The following is a 17,893-nucleotide window of genomic DNA, read 5'->3' as shown; positions in this document are numbered from 1 at the left end:
CCGATCCGGGGAACCGAAGAAAAACGGCGTGATTGGCTCCGGCAACTTTCTACAAATATACCTCGCCTATGGATACATCTAATCTGCCAAAGAAATTGGCTGCCGATTATTTGTTCTAGCGCCGTTACCAGGCTACCGGTATTTCTGCGTGAATAAAACTGTTTACAACGATTGTGGAAGTCGCCAGTGATATAGTAATTTCGTGGAAACCTATATTATGTTATATTATAATATTATCGTATTGTGTATTGCCTTGTAGTGTGTTGCATTGTAATTATATTCTGTTATATTGTACTGTATTATATTTTATTATATTGTATTCTATGTTGTATTGTATTATATTATATTCTATCTTATTCTATTCTACTCTATTCTATATTGCATTGCATTGCATTGTACTATATTGCACTTTATTGTATTATATTGTATTGTATTGTATTATATTCCATTCTATTCTATTCTATTCTATTGTATTCTATATTGCATTGCATTTTATTGTATTATATTCTATTATATTGAACTGTATTATATTGTATTATATTATATTATATTGTATTCTATGCATATTGTATTGTATGCTGTACTGTATTGTATTATATTATATCGCATTGAATTATATTATATTAGACTATATTTTATATTGTGTTGTATTATATGCAACATTGTATTGCGTGGTATTAAATTGTATTGTATTGTATTGTATTCTATTATATTATGTTCTACATTATATTGTATTATATTCAATTTTATAGTGTGCTAAATTTTATTGTATTATATTCTATTATATTGTATTGTATTGTATTGTATTGTAATGTATTGTATTATATTATATTAGACTATATTGTATTGAATTCTATTATGTTGTGTTCTATATTGTATTGTGTTGTATTATATTCTATACTGTATTGTGTGGTATTATATTTTATTATATGGTATTACATTGTATTATATTCTATATTATATTCTCTATTCTATTCTATTTTATTCTATTATTGTATTCTATTCTATTGTATTGTATTGTATTCTAATCTAATCTATTGTATTGTATTTTATTGTATTGTGTTATATTATATTATATGGTATTGCATTGTATTATATTCTAGGTATATTATATTGTATTGTATTATATTCTATTATATTGTATTCTATACTGTATTGTATTGTATTCTATTATATTGTATTATATTGTTTTCTATATTGTATTTTATTGTAACATATTTTGTTCTATTATATGGTATTGTATTATATTATAATCTATTATTTTGTATTCTATAGTTCATTGTATTATATTCTATTATATTGTATTCTGTATTGTATGGCATTGTATTGTATTATGTCCTATTACACGGTATTATTTTCCATTATATCCTATCATTATAAACGCTGAAAACTCGTCAACTTCAAACACACGCATAACTTTTAATCAAATGAATTTAGTACTCATTCTAATTACATTCCTAGATTCCTGACTTCGATTTTCAAACGTTTCTCTACAAAATCCATTCGATCGTCCACTGGAAAGTCAAAAAACTTGAAACCCCCAAGGTAAAGTCTACTCATAACAAAAATCGCTAGAAATTCCGGAGGAACAGAAACGAGGCACACGTCGTCCAAAGATCCGACGCATTTTCGGACGAGCTTTCCAACGTTTCGGGCAACTCGGAGCGCGGCGCGGTGCACAGTGGATTTCTTGTACAATGTATTCGGTCGTTTTATCGGAACGATTACGACGGCAAGGATATCGGGCATAAACCGCGGCGTTACGGGAACGTCCTGCCGCGATCGTAGAAGTTCCCCGATACTTTCGGTAGTCCTTGTTTATCGATCATTTACGGGACAGTTTCGGTTCCTCGAATTCGTCGTTATCGAACGTTCCGTTTAGCCGCCCTCCACCCCGCACCCTGCCCCGGATGCCGCCCGCCGATAATCCGCCCGACGATCCCCGATATGAAACGATACGACTTCGTATAAAGATTACGGGCGCCGGTGCACGGCCCGGCCGAAAGTGTCGATGTCGCATTATGCAAATTGCGGGCGACGCGTGCTATATCTCGCGGAAGTCGGCTGGGCCACCGTGTCCGTTCCTCCGACGTACGAAAAGTTGCCGTGAAATCGGCGCGGGGCCGTAACGGGGCCTCGGCCCTCCGTCGACTCATAATCGGGCGCCGGCCGACAGCGATCCAACGGGGTGACGCGGAGAAATCAAGCGCAAAGACCTGCGGAACGGGGATACATTTATCCCTTTTTTTTCGGCGTCGATAAAATATTTTCTTCGGTGCGGACAACATTTTCTCGGACGCGTGTATCCTTCGAGGTTGCTGAAAAAAAATCGCAACCCTGTGCCTTCGACAGTTTCGGAGATATTAATTCCAATGTGAAAACTTTAAAAATTGGACAAATGATGACTTAAATCCCCTCCCGGAATCGTGTATGGATTACGAGATACTCTGACGTCATCGACGGCGGTGCGGCGCGTCCACCGGGTGAACATTGTAATTCCGAACTACGGCCGCGACGAGTAGGCGACCACGTCTGACCGTAGCGCGGAATCGTAATGTTCGCCGGGTAGACGCTGCGTGCCGCTGAACGGGACCACCGCGAGTTCCCCCAGATGTCGTCGCGCGACGTCCGGCGGTGACGTCACGGCCGAGCGCGGTCGAGCGGAGTGGGGGAGGCGGTAGTGGGGGCAGAGTGCGGCGCGGTCGACCGACTCGCCAGTCGCGGGCCGCGAGCGACGCTGCCGCCCTCTGGCCGCGCTCTGCCGGACGTCACGTGACATCCAAGGGAGTTTCTGGCGACACGCGGGCCGCCGCGAGACGGATCGAACGGAGCGTCGAAAGGAAAAAAGAAAAAAAGATGACGGTATTCGAATCGGCAGAAATAGAAGCGATGACTCACCATGAAAACCATGAACCTTGATTGCAGGTTGGCGCTCTCGAAGTAAGTCAGCGTTTCCAGCCACCGTGCCTCGCCTGTGTGTACGCTGTTCACTCCCTTTCTCCGTGTCGATCCTTTTCTTTTCCTGGAGTATCGATTCACTTCACAGCCGAGAAACCGATCGGTCAGTTCACAACGATAATCACGAACTACGATCGCCGCGACTAGTCCGTTACCGCGGCGGTAAAATCACGTGCGCGCCCGGGACACTTTTCCTTTCGGCGTGTGCCGCGTGCGGCCGTTTTCCTGAACGCTGTGCGCGACCGCGAGGCACACCGACGACGATCGAAGGAAAATCGAGCGACCGTCGATCCGATGGAACCGTCGATCCGACGAGACGATTGGGAGGAGACGATAAGAAGGGAACAACCGTCGGTCGGTGATCAAATCGAGGGAACGGTTCTCGACGGGCGAACGAGAAACAAAAACAAAAATCCACCGGGTGCGTGTGTCGACTATTTAAATGGTACTATCTAAACTTATCAATTGGCTATCGGTAAGGTAGCAACAGATACAGATACTGGCTCTCTACTGGCATCTGATTGGCATACTGGCATGAATACTGGCCCGTTCGGCGTACGTCACCTGCAACATACAAACGTGCGGATCTGCATTAGAAATTAGCCGGTGCGGTCCCGGGAAACTTAACTAGTACTTAACGGAACACGATGCCGCTTGTTTCCAAAAACCTGGCCGAAATGCTGTTCTCGATGCATACGGTCACGTGTCTAGTAGAGTGACCTTTTATATTATATATTATATATTGTATATTGTACATTGTACATTGTATATTGTATATTATATATATTGAATATTGTATATATTGTATATATTGTATATTGTATATATTGTATATTGTATATATTGTATATTGTATATATTGTATATTGTATATATTGTATATTGTATATATTGTATATTGTATATATTGTATATTGTATATATTGTATATTGTATATATTGTATATTGTATATATTGTATATTGTATATATTGTATATATTGTATATTGTATATATTGTATATTTTTTATATTATATATTGTATATTTTTTATATTATATATTGTATATATTTAATATTATATATTTTTTATATTATATATTGTATACATTGAATATTGTATATGTATATTGTACATTGTACATTGTACATTGTATATTGAATATTGTACATTGTACATTGTATATTGTATATTGTACATTTTACATTGTATATTGTATATTGTACATTTTACATTGTATATTGTATATCATACATTTCACATTGTATATTGTATATATTGTATATTATATATTGTATATTGTACATTGTACATTATATATTGTAAATTGTGTATTATGTATTGTATATTGTACATTATATATTATTATATATATATAACATTTAAATAGATGTTTATTCCACATCTTGGGTTCAACAAATATCAATGAAGCAAGTCTTGTTTCAAATGTCCCACCCTGTATAGAGTCAGCAACTGTGCGCCAAAAATTACAACTGAAAACGATCGCTCGCCGCCGGGACAACCATAATATTCGACCCGTTATCGCACGGCGACGATAGAAATCGCAATTAACGCAGGAAACGGTTTTGTTTCACCGGGGTTCCGCGATTACCGGTAAAAGCATCGGTTCACGTGAACATCCGCCGCCTAATTGGCTCGATTCGAAAGCGCAAGAATTTGCACGACGAGATCGCGGAATTCGGCGGTCGTTCTCGACCCGGAAGATCGGTCGATCGATAGGCGAGAAAAATATACCGGGTGGGACATGATAATCATCAAATAGGATCGTTTGATTGGGCCGTGGTCGAGGGCCGGGTCTGGTCGGACCGAACTTTGTTGGATTGGGCCGGGTCGGGCCGGATCGGGCCTTGTCCGATTGGGCCTGGTTGGGCCGGATCGGGCCATGTCGGATTGGTACGGGTCGGGCCGGAATGGGCCTTGTCGGATTGGATTGAATCTGGTTGGATTCGACCTTGTTGGATTGGGTCAGATCAGGCCTCGTCCGATTGGATCAAGTTGGGCTGGATCGGGCCTTGTCGGATTGGAACAGGTCGGGCCGGAACGGGTTTTGTCGAATTGGGACAGGTCGGGCCCGATCGGGCCTCATCGAATTGGGCCGGCTTCAGCTGGGTCGGGCCTTGTTGGATCGGGTTGGGCCTTGTCGGATTAGGCAGAATCAGGCCGAGTTGGGCCTTGTCAGATTGGACTGGGTTTGGCCGGATCGGGCCTCGTCGGATTGGGACGGGTAGGGCCGGGCCTGCGACGCGCCCGGTTATTTAAATCATTCGATCCGACACGCCATAATCGACTCGCGTTAATAGCCCTGGAAATTGGTGCCGGTCATCGAGATCCACAATTTTCCAGCCACCGCACAGTAGGTGTGCGCCTAGCCAATCAGCTGTCTCGTCCATTAATTAACGTTCCTTCGCGGCCGTTGAGCGAGATCGTTATCGATCCAAGGAAAATCGCGTTATTCGATCTATTCGCGCCACCTTATCATTAGTACACCGTGTAATTTGCGGGAACGCTTTCCCAGGTTCGCCACGGTGGATCGGAACTCTCTTTTCGGTGGCCAAAATTATTTTCAACGTTGTTCAAATCCTCAAAGTTGCAATACTAATGCCATCTCAACGTCGGTTGCAACGTCGTGAAAACAGAAATATATTTTAACGTTCAAAAAGTCGAGCTTACATCGATCGTTTACGACAACAAAATTTTCTCAGCCTCGAATTGCTTTTTTTGCAATTTTTCTGCGAAGGAAAGAAAGCTTTAGGAAAAGGATTTTTTTTAATGTGTTAGAGAAATAGACTTTTGGCCGGGAGGCTCGATTTCCAGACCGCCGTGCATCGCGATGCTTTAATTACGAGTCGTTGAGAACGATCTTATCGGACGGTTAAATCGTCCGGGCATTAAGACCACCGGCTTGTCGGGTGCACAATGTTTCCGAAGTTGAGAACGATTGCTAATTGAAGGGAACGGGCGCACAAGTGAATGAGATACTCGATTTTTAAATTAGCCACTCCGGATTATCGCGATGGGCTCGTAATCTTGCAGCGCCGCCAACTGATTAGCTTGTACACTCTCGGCCACAAGTATCCGGACGCCAATTGGTTTAATGAGGGTGCTGTTTACATATTTATTTCGTCGGCCGCCTCCGAATCGAGCGCGCAAACATAATTGTTCGGATAGCAGAACAATTAGATGTATTAAATCACGTTTTTATTGACATATACTGTAATTGTTGCGAGTGCGTTACTTCAGATTGATATATTTTCATGCGAAACGTGCTTGGATAATAGCATTTGGAGGTTCTATTGCATATTGGGTGTCCAAAAAATCCTGCTTAAAAAATGTGGATCTTTATATAAAATAGAAACTGTCTAACTTGTAAAAATTCGGAATTAGACGAATATATATTTTGCATTTTAGATTATTAACAATTTTTATAAATTGGACAGATCCGCGTTAAAACTGAAATACATAGGCAGATTTCCCAGGTGATTTGAAACAACTTTTTCCTTTGCGAAAATGTTCTACGAGGCTTCGTTAACGAGTTATCAACGAAAAACACTAGCCAATCAGTCGGACAGCGAGTACGGCTGACGCTCCGCCCTCGCGAGCGATCGCGACGCCGCATTGGCCACGAGGGCGGGGCGTCGGGCGTGCTAGCTCTTTGATTGGTCCACGCTATTCGTTAATAACTCGTAAACGAAGCCTCGCAGAACATTTTCGCAAAGGAAAAAGTTACTTCAAATCGTCAGAGGAATCGCTCTGTGTATTTAAATTTTAATGTAGCCTTTCGACGATTCTCCAGCTTATAAAAATTGTTAATAATTCACAGAATGTTCGCGCGAGCCAAATAGATTAATAGATCGCAGATTCTTGTCTTAAAATAATTTTATATTTTAGATTAAAATACGCGGTTTGTTAACATTCCGGGTCTTTCCAGAAAATGTCACGGATCGTTTAGGACGCAGGCCATTTCCTTTCGGCGGCCGTTGTCTCGAGGAAACGATCTACGTTAACGGTGAATTCTAGATCCGGCACGCATAATACGGTACAAACAATTCGTACACAGCGTGTGCGAAAACCGCATTGGTATTCGCACTTTCGTTGGGGCACTTTCACGGCGGGCCGGTAACGGTAGCCCTTGCGCTCCTGCGACCGTAATGCAATTCGTATGCACTCGCATAACGCGAGATCGAGGCGACGAGGATCGAACGCTAAGTCGAGATGATCGTGCAGCGTGTCGCCTAACAGATCGTCCTACCACGACTGCGAAAAAACGTCGCAATATGCGTCTAAGAGAAGGTAGAATATTGCAGTCATGTAGTCCCACCGCCCCCCCCCCCCCACTCCACGCAGTCAAGAATCGAATATGCAATTCGCAGTGCTTTTACAATGACAATTGCAAGAATTGAAAAATAAAAATTCTTAAACTCCGTTTCATGCAGTCGACGATAATTGAAAATTTACATTTCTATCGAATATCCATTATAATTTAAATTTTTATGAAAAATCTGCTGAAAATTATTATTCGCTTTTCTATTAAGAATCCATTATAACGTAAATTTTTATGAAAAATCTGCTTAAAATTATTTGCATTACTATTAACAGTCCATTATAATTCAAATTTATGATGAAAATAATTGAAAATAATTGCTGGCGAACGATGAATTCGAACAAACTATTCAAGTAAAATATTAATTCGACTAATTATGTGAGACAAATATTTGTTCGAAACAATTCGAAAAATGGCAAGAATAGCCTCGCCTGCAATTTCTGCGGTTTCCAGGCGATTCGTACTATCGTTCGGAGACGCTTCTTCGCGGCCGATAAAAACTTGGCTGTTTACTCGGGCGCCGGGAGTTTACGCGCTAGATAATGTCTCCGAGCGTTCACCTGACATTACGATAAAACTTAAGCAAGCGTAACTTTTACGGCGTTTCAGTGACACACGGAAATGGACAACGGGAGCAGCGAGAGAAAGAGAGAGAGAAAGAAAGAGAGAGAGGGAGAGGGTGAGTGAGAGACAAAGAGAGCAAGAGAGAGCGGAAGAGAGAGCGAGATAGCGAGAGAAAGAGAGGGTGAGAGAGGATGAGTGAAAGCGAGCGAGAGAGCGAGAAAAAGAGCAAGACAGAGCGAGAGAGCGAGAGAGAGCGAGAGAGATAGCAAGAGCGAGAGAGTGAGAGAGAACGAGAGAGCGAGAGAGCGCGAGAGAGAGCAACAGCGAGAGAGAGCGAAAGAGAGCGAGAGGGAGAGTGAGAGAGAGTAAGAGAGAGCAAAAGAGAGCACGAGAGAGCGGGAGAGAGAGCACGAGAGAGCGAGAGAGCGAGAGAGCGAGAGAGTGAGAGAAAGCGGGAGAGAGAGCAAGAGAGAGCACGAGAGAGCAAGAGAGGGAGAGAGAGCGAGTGAGAGCGAGAGAGCGAGAGAGCGCGAGAGAGAGCAACAGCGAGAGAGAGAGAGAGCGAGAGAGAGCGAGAGAGAACAAGAGCGCAAGAGAGAGCGCAAGAGAGAGAGACCGACAGCGAGAGAGAGAGAGCGAGAGAGAGAGCGAGAGAGAGAGAGCGAGAGAGAGAGCGAGAGAGAGAATGAGAGAGAGCGAGAGAGAGTGAGAGAGAGCGAGAGAGAGTGAGAGAGAGCGCGCGGGAGACAGCGAAAGAGAGAGCGAGAGAGATCGAGAGAGGGCGAGAAAGTGCGAGAGAGAGAGTGCGCGCGAGGGAGAGCGCGAGAGAGCGAGAGAGAGGGGGGAGACTTGCCATTATAGGCACGTCAGTTACCAGTCCATGGTGTACGAACTTAACAGCGATCTAAAACGCGCAGGCCACTTCCTAGTGCCGCGGCCGTCAGCTCGAGTTTTGTTGAATTTCGCGCGTGTAATAGAAGTTCTAATGAAGCGTAATAAAAGTTACAACGAGAGTTCACCGTAGGAAAGTTCCCGTCGCGCAGGCCTGGCTCCGGCACCGCGGCTACCGACTTGCCCGGCGCGTAGAAGAAATTATGTGCGCGCGGCCGGTTGCATAAGTACGTCCACTTCTTAAATAATCGAATGACGCTAGTCACGCTTCATACAGATTACATTTTTCTTTTTCCCTCTTTTTTTATCGCCCGCTGAAACTACCCGGATCGCTTTTGCAACTGCGATGAATTCCGAAGGAATTCAGCCCTGCTGAACTCAGTCGACTCGAATCTGAACGCTTCAATTATACGTTCGCGATGGCAATAGACGATATCGTAGATAACGATAAATAATTCATTCTTTCAATTAAAAAAATCGATCAACCGTCGAACAGCTTCGAACATCGACAGTCGAACATTTCGAACAGTCTCGAAATCCACGCTGTAAATAAAGAAACACCATCGTACGAGCGTCGGAGACGAAAAAACGATGATCTAATTTCGGAGAACGCCTAATTGCGAGCATAGGAAACGCATCAGCCGTTCATTAATAATCCGAGAGCCGTATATCTCGAGCTCGGCTTCGAAAGAAACGAGCGCGCGCGTCCACCGTGATCCCGGCCGGTGGATGAAGGAAGGAGGGGGAGGGGGGGGGGGTAGAGGCGGATTTATCGATCTATCCGTCGATCGGGACGATCGATCGCTGTCAGCCGGTTTTATCGTGGGACAAACACCCTGACGATGCTGCCGATAAAACCGGGCCCCGAGAGGCGTCGACGGGCATCGCGCCTTATCGATCTCGATCCTAAATCATCGCCGTGATCTTCGTTTAAAATACGACGGCCCGATCGGAGAGCTGTCTCCCCTTGGTCACCGCACCTCCGGAGCCCAGCCGCTCTGCACCGGCGCGGCGTTGCACTCTCCTCCCCGGCTCTTAATTGAAAGGTTACGAAACCTCGCGCTTAACGAATAAACGCTGTCTGACCACTGCTGCAGATTCTACTGGGTGTCCCGCCCTGAACGTCGTTTCGTCCAATTCGTCCGGCGGACGATTTTTGTTCTACGCGGAAGTTGGAATCGTGTTGAGAAATCACCAAAAATATCTCATAACAATATCAAATGTTAAAGAACCACATGGAAACGTTGAATATTAGAAAATCGGACGAAAAATCACAGAAAATGTTCAACGTTAGAAAATCGCATGCAAAATTACATAAAATATTCAACATTAGAAAGTCACATGAAAAATTACAAAAATATATTTAACATTACATTTATTTCACAAAAAATGTTCAACATTAGAAAATGACACGAAAAATCATAAAAAAATGTTCAACATTAGAAAATCAAATGAAAAATCACAAAAAAATGTCCAACGCTAGAAAATCAAATGAAAAATCACGCAAAAAATTTAACGTTAGAAAATCACATAAAAAATTCACAAAAAAGTTTAACATTAGAAAATCGAACAAAAGAATCACAAGAAATGTTCAACGTTAGAAAATTAAACGAAAAATCACAAAAAAATGTGCAATGTTATAAAATCATGTGAAAAATCACAAACAAATGTTTATCGTTAGAAAATCACGTCACGAATCCCACAGAAAATCTGATAGCAACGTTCACGACTAAAATATCACAAAAAGTACATCGTATCTGTACAATCTCAAAAATTCAGCACAATCTATAACACCTAAAGTCAAGATTGACTTCGAAGAGAAAAACGTTTCGTTTAAGATCGAGATAAAAAGAAGTTAACAAATCTTGACGATATATTTCCTTTATTTGCACAAAATTTTTCGCGCATCGTCCAACAAACCAGCCTAAAATAATAAAATATTTATCTGAAATAAAAATTGAAATCGTTTGCTCCAACTCGAGAAAAATTATCGCATTTTAAAAACAGTCCGCGATATCCCAAATGAAAGAATTGATTAACAAAAATTTTATTATAAATTTATTAGACTATAAATTATTATTATTATAAATTTATTACACTATAAATACTGTGCCAGTCAATAAAATATAAAATGCTCGCCAGGCTAAAAACTGTGCACTGGGATGCAAAAATAGTCACAGTTTTATTATCAAATTAATGCCATAAATTATAATATATATCTAATAATTTTCCCCAGCAAAATTATTCAAACGCAAACGCGTTTCATGGCACACAAATTTCCCACGAGCTTCCCCAACGAGCAGCTTTCATTTCCTCGATGTCGAACGGACCCGGAATGGTTCGCGCCAGGTGTAAATTAAAGGTGGGTCGGTTTGCAAACGAACGGCCTGACCGGCGAGGCCCTCGAATTCATTGAATGAAAGTTTCCCGGGCCGCGGAGCGCTACTGGAACGTTCGAGCGTTGAAAAAGTGTGGACAAATGGTTCGGGATCGAGCGGGCCCCGCAGCGGAGCCATAGTATACGCGCCTCTATAGCTTTATGAATGGAGCAGCACGCGTGTGCGACGACTGGAACAGTTCGAGCCGGCAGCGAAAGTGACCTGCTCCTAAGCTGTACCTGTTCCGTGACGCGCGGCGCGGCGCGGCGCGGCAACGCCGAGCCGCACACGCGCCACGGGCGCAACAACCGCCTCGGATAATTGCACCGAGCGGAGCTGCAAGTGCGAAATGCACCGCGGGGTGCCCGCCGATGGTAAACCCAGGGCCGCGCAATTGCGTTCGCGAGGAACGGGACTCAGACAAATTCGAGGGCGAGGGGTGCGAAGTTGAGGTGGAGATTGCGCGATGACTTGGAAGTGGCTCGTTGGAAGCGAGGGAAATTGGCGTAGAGGGATGGGCTTGGTGCGATTCGGTGTTCAAGAGTGGTAAGATGTGCGAAGGACTTTGGTAGAGCCATTGATTGTGACTAAGATATGGAATGTAGAGAGGGAATGTGGGAAATGAAGGATAAAGTTGAGTAGATTCGTTGGTTTTGGGGACAATGTGGAATGTGGGCGAAGAATGTAGACGAAAAGATTGAAGAATGAGGAATAATTTTAAATTTATTCATTGTAGACAGGGAATGTAAAAAATGAAGAATAATCTGGAGCAGAAGTAGAATGTTGACAAGGAATGTAGGCAAGAAATGTAGACAATGGAGGATAATCTTGAGTAGATTCATCATTTATTTCAACAATGTAGAATGTAGACAAGGAATGTCGAGTAGATTCATTGTTTATAAGTGCAATGTAGAATGTTGACAAGAAATGTAGAGAATGAGGGATAAAGTTGAGTAGATTCGTTGCTTGTGGGACAATGTAGAATCTGGGCGAAGAATGTAGACGAAAAGAATGAAGAATGAGGAATAGTTTTGAGTACATTCATTGTTTATTTTAACAGTGTAGACAGGGAATGTAAACAATGAAGAATAATCTGGAGCAGATGTAGGATGTTGACAAGGAATGTAGACAAGAAATGTAGACAATGAAGGATAATCTTGAGCAGATGTAGAATGTTGACAAGGAATGTGGACAAGAAATGTAAACAATGAAGGATAATCTTGAGTAGATTCATCATTTATTTCAACAATGTAGAATACAGACAAGGAATGTAGACAATGTAGATTAATGTCGAGTAGATAAACTGTTTATAAGTGCAATATAGAATGTTGACAAGAAATGTAGAGAATGAGGGATAAAGTTGAGTAGATTCGTTGGTTGTGGGGACAATGTGGAATGTGGGCGAAGAATGTAGACGAGGAGGAATAATATTGGATGCGTTCATTGTTTATGACAGGAATGTGGAATGCAGGCAAGGAATGTAGACAATGTAGAATAATATCAAGTAGATCCATTGTTTATGACTAGAATGTAGAATGTTAACAAGGAATGTAGTCTAGGAATGTAGATAGGAAATGTAGACAATGAAGGAAAATTTTGACTAGATCCATTGTTTATGAATGGAAGAATGTGGACAATGAAGAATGAAGAACTTGATAGATTGACTCTGTCGAAGTAGAACAATATTGAGAATGTAGAAATATAACATCATAGATTAATCTTTCCTACGTAGAAAAACATTGATAATATGGTATAAGCTTGACTAGATTTATTGTTTCTGTACAGAAATATGAAGACACAGAAAAACAAAGTTGATAGATCAATTTTTCTGCAGTAGAAGTGATGATGTTTTCATTTCATGATAATGATAGATGATTTCTGTCTACGTAGAAAAACATTGACAATGTAGAACCATCTTGATAAATCAAATCTACCAAAGTAGACGAATAGTAGACAAGGGAGAACAACCTTTATAGATTTATTCTACCTGAGTAGATGAAAGTAGACAATGGAAAACAAAGTTGGTAGATTAAGACTACTTAAGTAGATGAATGTAGACAACGAAAATTAATCTTGATAGATTAACTCTGTCTACGTAGAAAAACATTGACAATGTAGAACCATTTTGATAGATTAAATCTACTAAAGTAGACCAAAAATAGACAAGGTACAACAACTTCGATAGATTTATTCCACCTAAGTAGATGAAAGTAGACAATGAAAAACGATATTGGTAGATTGTGACTATTTAAGTAGTTGTGACTATTTTAAAGTTGAAAGTTAAAGTTAAAAGTAGACAATGAAAAATAATCTTGATAGATTAATTCTACTTGAGTAGATGAAAGTAGACAATGAAAGACGAAATTGGTAGATTGAAACTACTTAAGTAGTCGAAAGTATGACAATGAAAAATAATCTTGATAAATTTACTCTACATAGAAAAATATTGACAACGTAGAACCATCTCGATAGATCAAATCTACCTTGGCAGACCAAAAGTAAACTAAAAACTAAGAATAATCGCTCGAAACTACTTAAGTAGTATAAAGTAGTCAATGGAAGAACAATCCACGTAATCGAATATTAATAACGTAGAACAAACTCAACAAACCCTTCCATCCACATTAAACAAAGACACAAACAACGCAGAACGAACTCGTCAGATTTATTACAGCATCGACAACGTCTAAAAAAAGAAACTCCGCTAGATCGAATCTACGTAAGTAGACGCGTCGAAAAGTACACAAAGCAGAAGAAAGAGTCCGAAACGAATGGTTCGCCGACTGGTAATAGATTCGGTATCAGTGGCCGCGGTATCGCAGCCTAATAATCGCCTAGAAAAATGATTAAGAGCTCGCTGACACGCGATGTGGATACTGTTACAACGGACCGTGAGTTTTCCAGCAGGTTTGACGCGGCGGCCATAAAGACACGTTACATATTTCCCGTTCCAGTCTCTCTCTCTCTCTCTCTCTCTCTCTCTCTCTCTCTCTCTCTCTCGCTGTCTGTCTCTCTCGGTGCATTAACATTACCGTGGCCAATGACATGTCGAAATAGATATCTGCATGGAAGTCGGCCGGTCGTACTACCGGTGCAAATAATTGTGTTATACGGGGACAGGGGAGATAACGATCGGCCGCGGATCGGGCCGGTATCCGCGTGTGAACGAAAGCACATGTACCATTGCCAGGACATTACCTTATCTGGCCTTCTCTCCTTTCGCCTTGAGGACTGCCGTAGCAGTCCGCGCAGATATCCGCGAGAGACAAATGCCAGCAGCGAGCAAATATCGCGACGTTCGTTTTCACGCTCGCCCCCGGGACCAGGCGCGCGCACACGGAGAAACACGCAGCGTATATATTGCTAATTGCTGATTAACACGACGCGACCTGCGCGCGGAGCCGTTATCAGGGTCCGCGGACACGAGCGAGCGACGCGGGCTCCTCGATACGGAATTCGCGGCAGAGCGGCGTTATCGCTGATAACGCGAGCCGCAAACAGACTGCAGCGGCCCGACGATTGCTAAATCGGAGTCAGTTAAAATTAGAAGAGCAGGCGGAGCGCATCGCCGCTGAAAAATCTCGTAACAGAATTGCACGGGGCATCGAAGCCCGGGGAAGGATTTAATTGATTGCCCGAGAACGCTGGGACAACGGAGAACGACCTTGATAGATTAGTTCGTTTCAAGTTGAACGATATTGGCGACGTTGGATCAGCTTGATAGATTAATTTCTCCGAAGTAGACGAATGTTGTCAGCGTAGAAGCAACTTCGTGGATTAATTACTTACGGGTAGATTACGGTGGACGATAAAGAAGAAGCTTGATAGATTAATTCTTTTTAAGGGGAAAAATATTGGCGATGTAGACCGAGGTGCGATGCGTTCGTTATTTTTGAGTGGAAGAATAATAGCGATGTAGAGGGAACTTGATAGATTTATTCTAAGAATGTGGGCGCAGGTGGACAAGGAAAAGCAAGCTTGATAGATTAATTCTGTCGATGGAGAATAATATTGGCAATGTAGAATTAATTTGGTAGATTGATTCTTGCTAAATAGACGAAAGTAGGCAGTGTAGAATTAACTTGATAGATTAATTCTTTCTAAATAGATGAAAGTAGACAACATAGAATTAACTTGATAGATTAATTCTACCAATGTGGATGCAGGGGGACAAGAAAGAGCAAGCTTGATAGATTAATTCTCTCGAAGTAGAACGATATTGGTAATGTAGAATTAATTTGATAGATTAATTGTTGCTAAATAGACGAAAGTAGGCAGTGTAGAATTAACTTGATAAATTAATTCTACTAATGTGGATGTAGGTGGACAAGGAAGAGCAAGCTTGATAGATTAATTCTTTTTCAGTAGATCAATATTGATAATGTAGAATTAGATTGATAGATTAATTCTTCCCAAATAGACGAAAAGTAGACACGTAGAATAAACTTGATAGATTAATTTTACCAATATGGATGCAGGTGGACAATGAAGAGCGAGCTTGATAGATTAATTCTATCAAAGTAGAACACTATTGGTAATGTAGAATTAACTTGATAGATTAATTTTACCAACGTAGATGTAGGTGGACAATAAAGAACAAGTTCAGCAGATTAATTTCGTTGAAGTAGAACAATATTGGTAATGTAAAATTAAGATTGATTCTACCCCTCCCCCCCCCCCCAATGTAGATGCAGATAATCAAGGTAGAGTAAGCTTGATAGATTATTTCTGTCGAAGTAGAACATATTGGCAATGCAGAATTAGATTGATAGATTAATTCTTCCCAAATAGACGAAAGTAGACATGTAGAATAAACTTGACAGATTAATTCTACCAATGTAGATGCATGTGGATAATAAAGAACAAGCTTGGTGGATTAATTCCATCGAAGTAGAACAATATTGATAATATAGTATTAACTTGATTCTTCCCCAAGTAGATTGGTAGAATAATCTTGATAGATTAATTCTACCAGTATAGGTGCAGGTGGATAATAAAGAACAAGCTTGGTGGATTAATTTTATCGAAGTAGAACAATATTGACAATGTAGAATTAACTTGATAGATTAATTCTTTTTAAATAGACGAAAGTAGACAACGTAGAATGGACTTAATAGATTAATTCTACCAATGTAGATGCATGTGGACAATAAAGAGCAAGATTGAAAGATGAATCCTGTCGAAGTAGAACAATATTGTCTCAATGTAGAATGAACTTGACAGATCTATTATTCCCAATTAGACCAAAGTAGACAATGTAGAATTAACTTGATTGATCAATTCTTTCTAACTAGAAGAATATTGACAATTCTAGCAACGTAGATGCATATGGACGTTGAATAATAAGCTGGATAGATTAATTCCGTCCGTGTAGAACGACATTGGCACTGTAGAACGGACACGATAGCTTAATTCTCCTTAAGTAGACGAAAGTAGACAATGCAGAATAAACTTGATACATTAATTCTAGCAACGTAGATACATCCGGACAGTGAATGACAAGCTTGTCAAATAAGATTCTATCTTATAAGAACAATATTAGCAATGTACAATGAACTCAACAGTGTTATTCTTCCCGAGTAGTCGAAATTGGCCACTGACGTAAGAATTCGATAAATGAACTTTTCATAAATCGAACGATATTAACAACGTATAGCAAACTTGACCAGATATATTTGTCCATTACGATAGAGAAAGAAAGTGTAGACAACGAGAAACGAACAAAACGGACCAGAGTACACGGTGTAGCTTAAACGGGATTAGACAGATTGCTGTAGAAGAAACGTAGACAACGAAGATTAAATTCCACAGATTAATTCTAGCAAAGCACGTTTGCCGCAGCCGGCGTCCCGCGAGCGATAATGTTTTAACGTGATCGGCATTCGCAATGAAATACATATGCCCAGCATACTTTCTACGTGGATGATGAGTCGGACAGTCACCGGCGGCAATTAGTTTAATTAACAACGCCGGCGCGAAGCGATGGAAGACGGGCATCGTTTCGCCCGTCCTCCGATTCGGTTGATCGCGATGAAAAAGAAAATTGCCGGAATAACGGGCTGCCGTGAGAATGAACGACGTTGATCGATTCATCGACGGCCACCGGCGCACGAACGTCACCCGTCGCTGTCGAGGATCGATCAACTGAATTGGAGGGAACACCGATCCGCCGAGGAGAAACCGCGGATAATGGCACGCGAGACGCCGTTTCGGACTCCGTTCTTTAAGCTCCTCGATGAAATCTTCCTGGAAAGCGGTTTTCGCAAAAATAATCGCGTGTATTTTTAGTGGACTTTCCCGGAATCCGTGCTCGAATATACGAGGACTGCGTCGAAATGGTTCTTGCGCGATAGTACTCTCGATTAAAACGTCAAATGTATGTATTGAGTGGAGTACAGGTGGCCTGGGTAATTGTTTATGAAAGAGATTACGGTGAAAATCGAGTATGTTGTACAGCCTGGCATTTTGAACAACTTTTTCCTTCGCGAAAAATCTCTGTCTTCTTTGGTTTCCGAGATATAAGCGAAAAACTGTGGACCTAAACCGGACCTAATCCGGAACTAACCCAGAACTAACCCAGACTTAAGTCAGACCTAATCTAGACCTAAGCTACATTTACGACGTTCTATAGTTATCGAGAATCTTTTTTCAAATTCCTAGAACGTTATGAATGTAGATACAGATCTGGATTAGGTGTGGGTTAGGTCTGGATTGACACTTCTACTTAGACTTAACCTACAATTACGTCATTCGCAAGTTTATAGTTATAGATCATTTCT

General features: G+C 41.5%; 1 protein-coding gene across 1 annotated transcript in view; it reads right to left on the bottom strand.

The window, feature by feature from the left end:
• The window catches only part of LOC117225812 (uncharacterized), a 728,572-nt gene that overhangs the window by 686,853 nt on the left and 23,826 nt on the right, over positions 1-17,893 (bottom strand). Inside the window, exon 2 of the mRNA XM_033479588.2 lies at positions 2,899-3,522. Within this exon, the coding sequence (XP_033335479.1) occupies positions 2,899-2,910 (12 nt within the window). The 5' untranslated portion in view covers positions 2,911-3,522. The remainder of the gene's footprint in view (positions 1-2,898; positions 3,523-17,893) is intronic.

Source organism: Megalopta genalis, chromosome 14 (assembly GCF_051020955.1).
Source record: "Megalopta genalis isolate 19385.01 chromosome 14, iyMegGena1_principal, whole genome shotgun sequence".
Classification (NCBI taxonomy): domain Eukaryota; kingdom Metazoa; phylum Arthropoda; class Insecta; order Hymenoptera; family Halictidae; genus Megalopta; species Megalopta genalis.
Note: the sequence above shows the minus strand (reverse complement) of the source record. Positions and strands in the feature narration are given on the sequence as shown.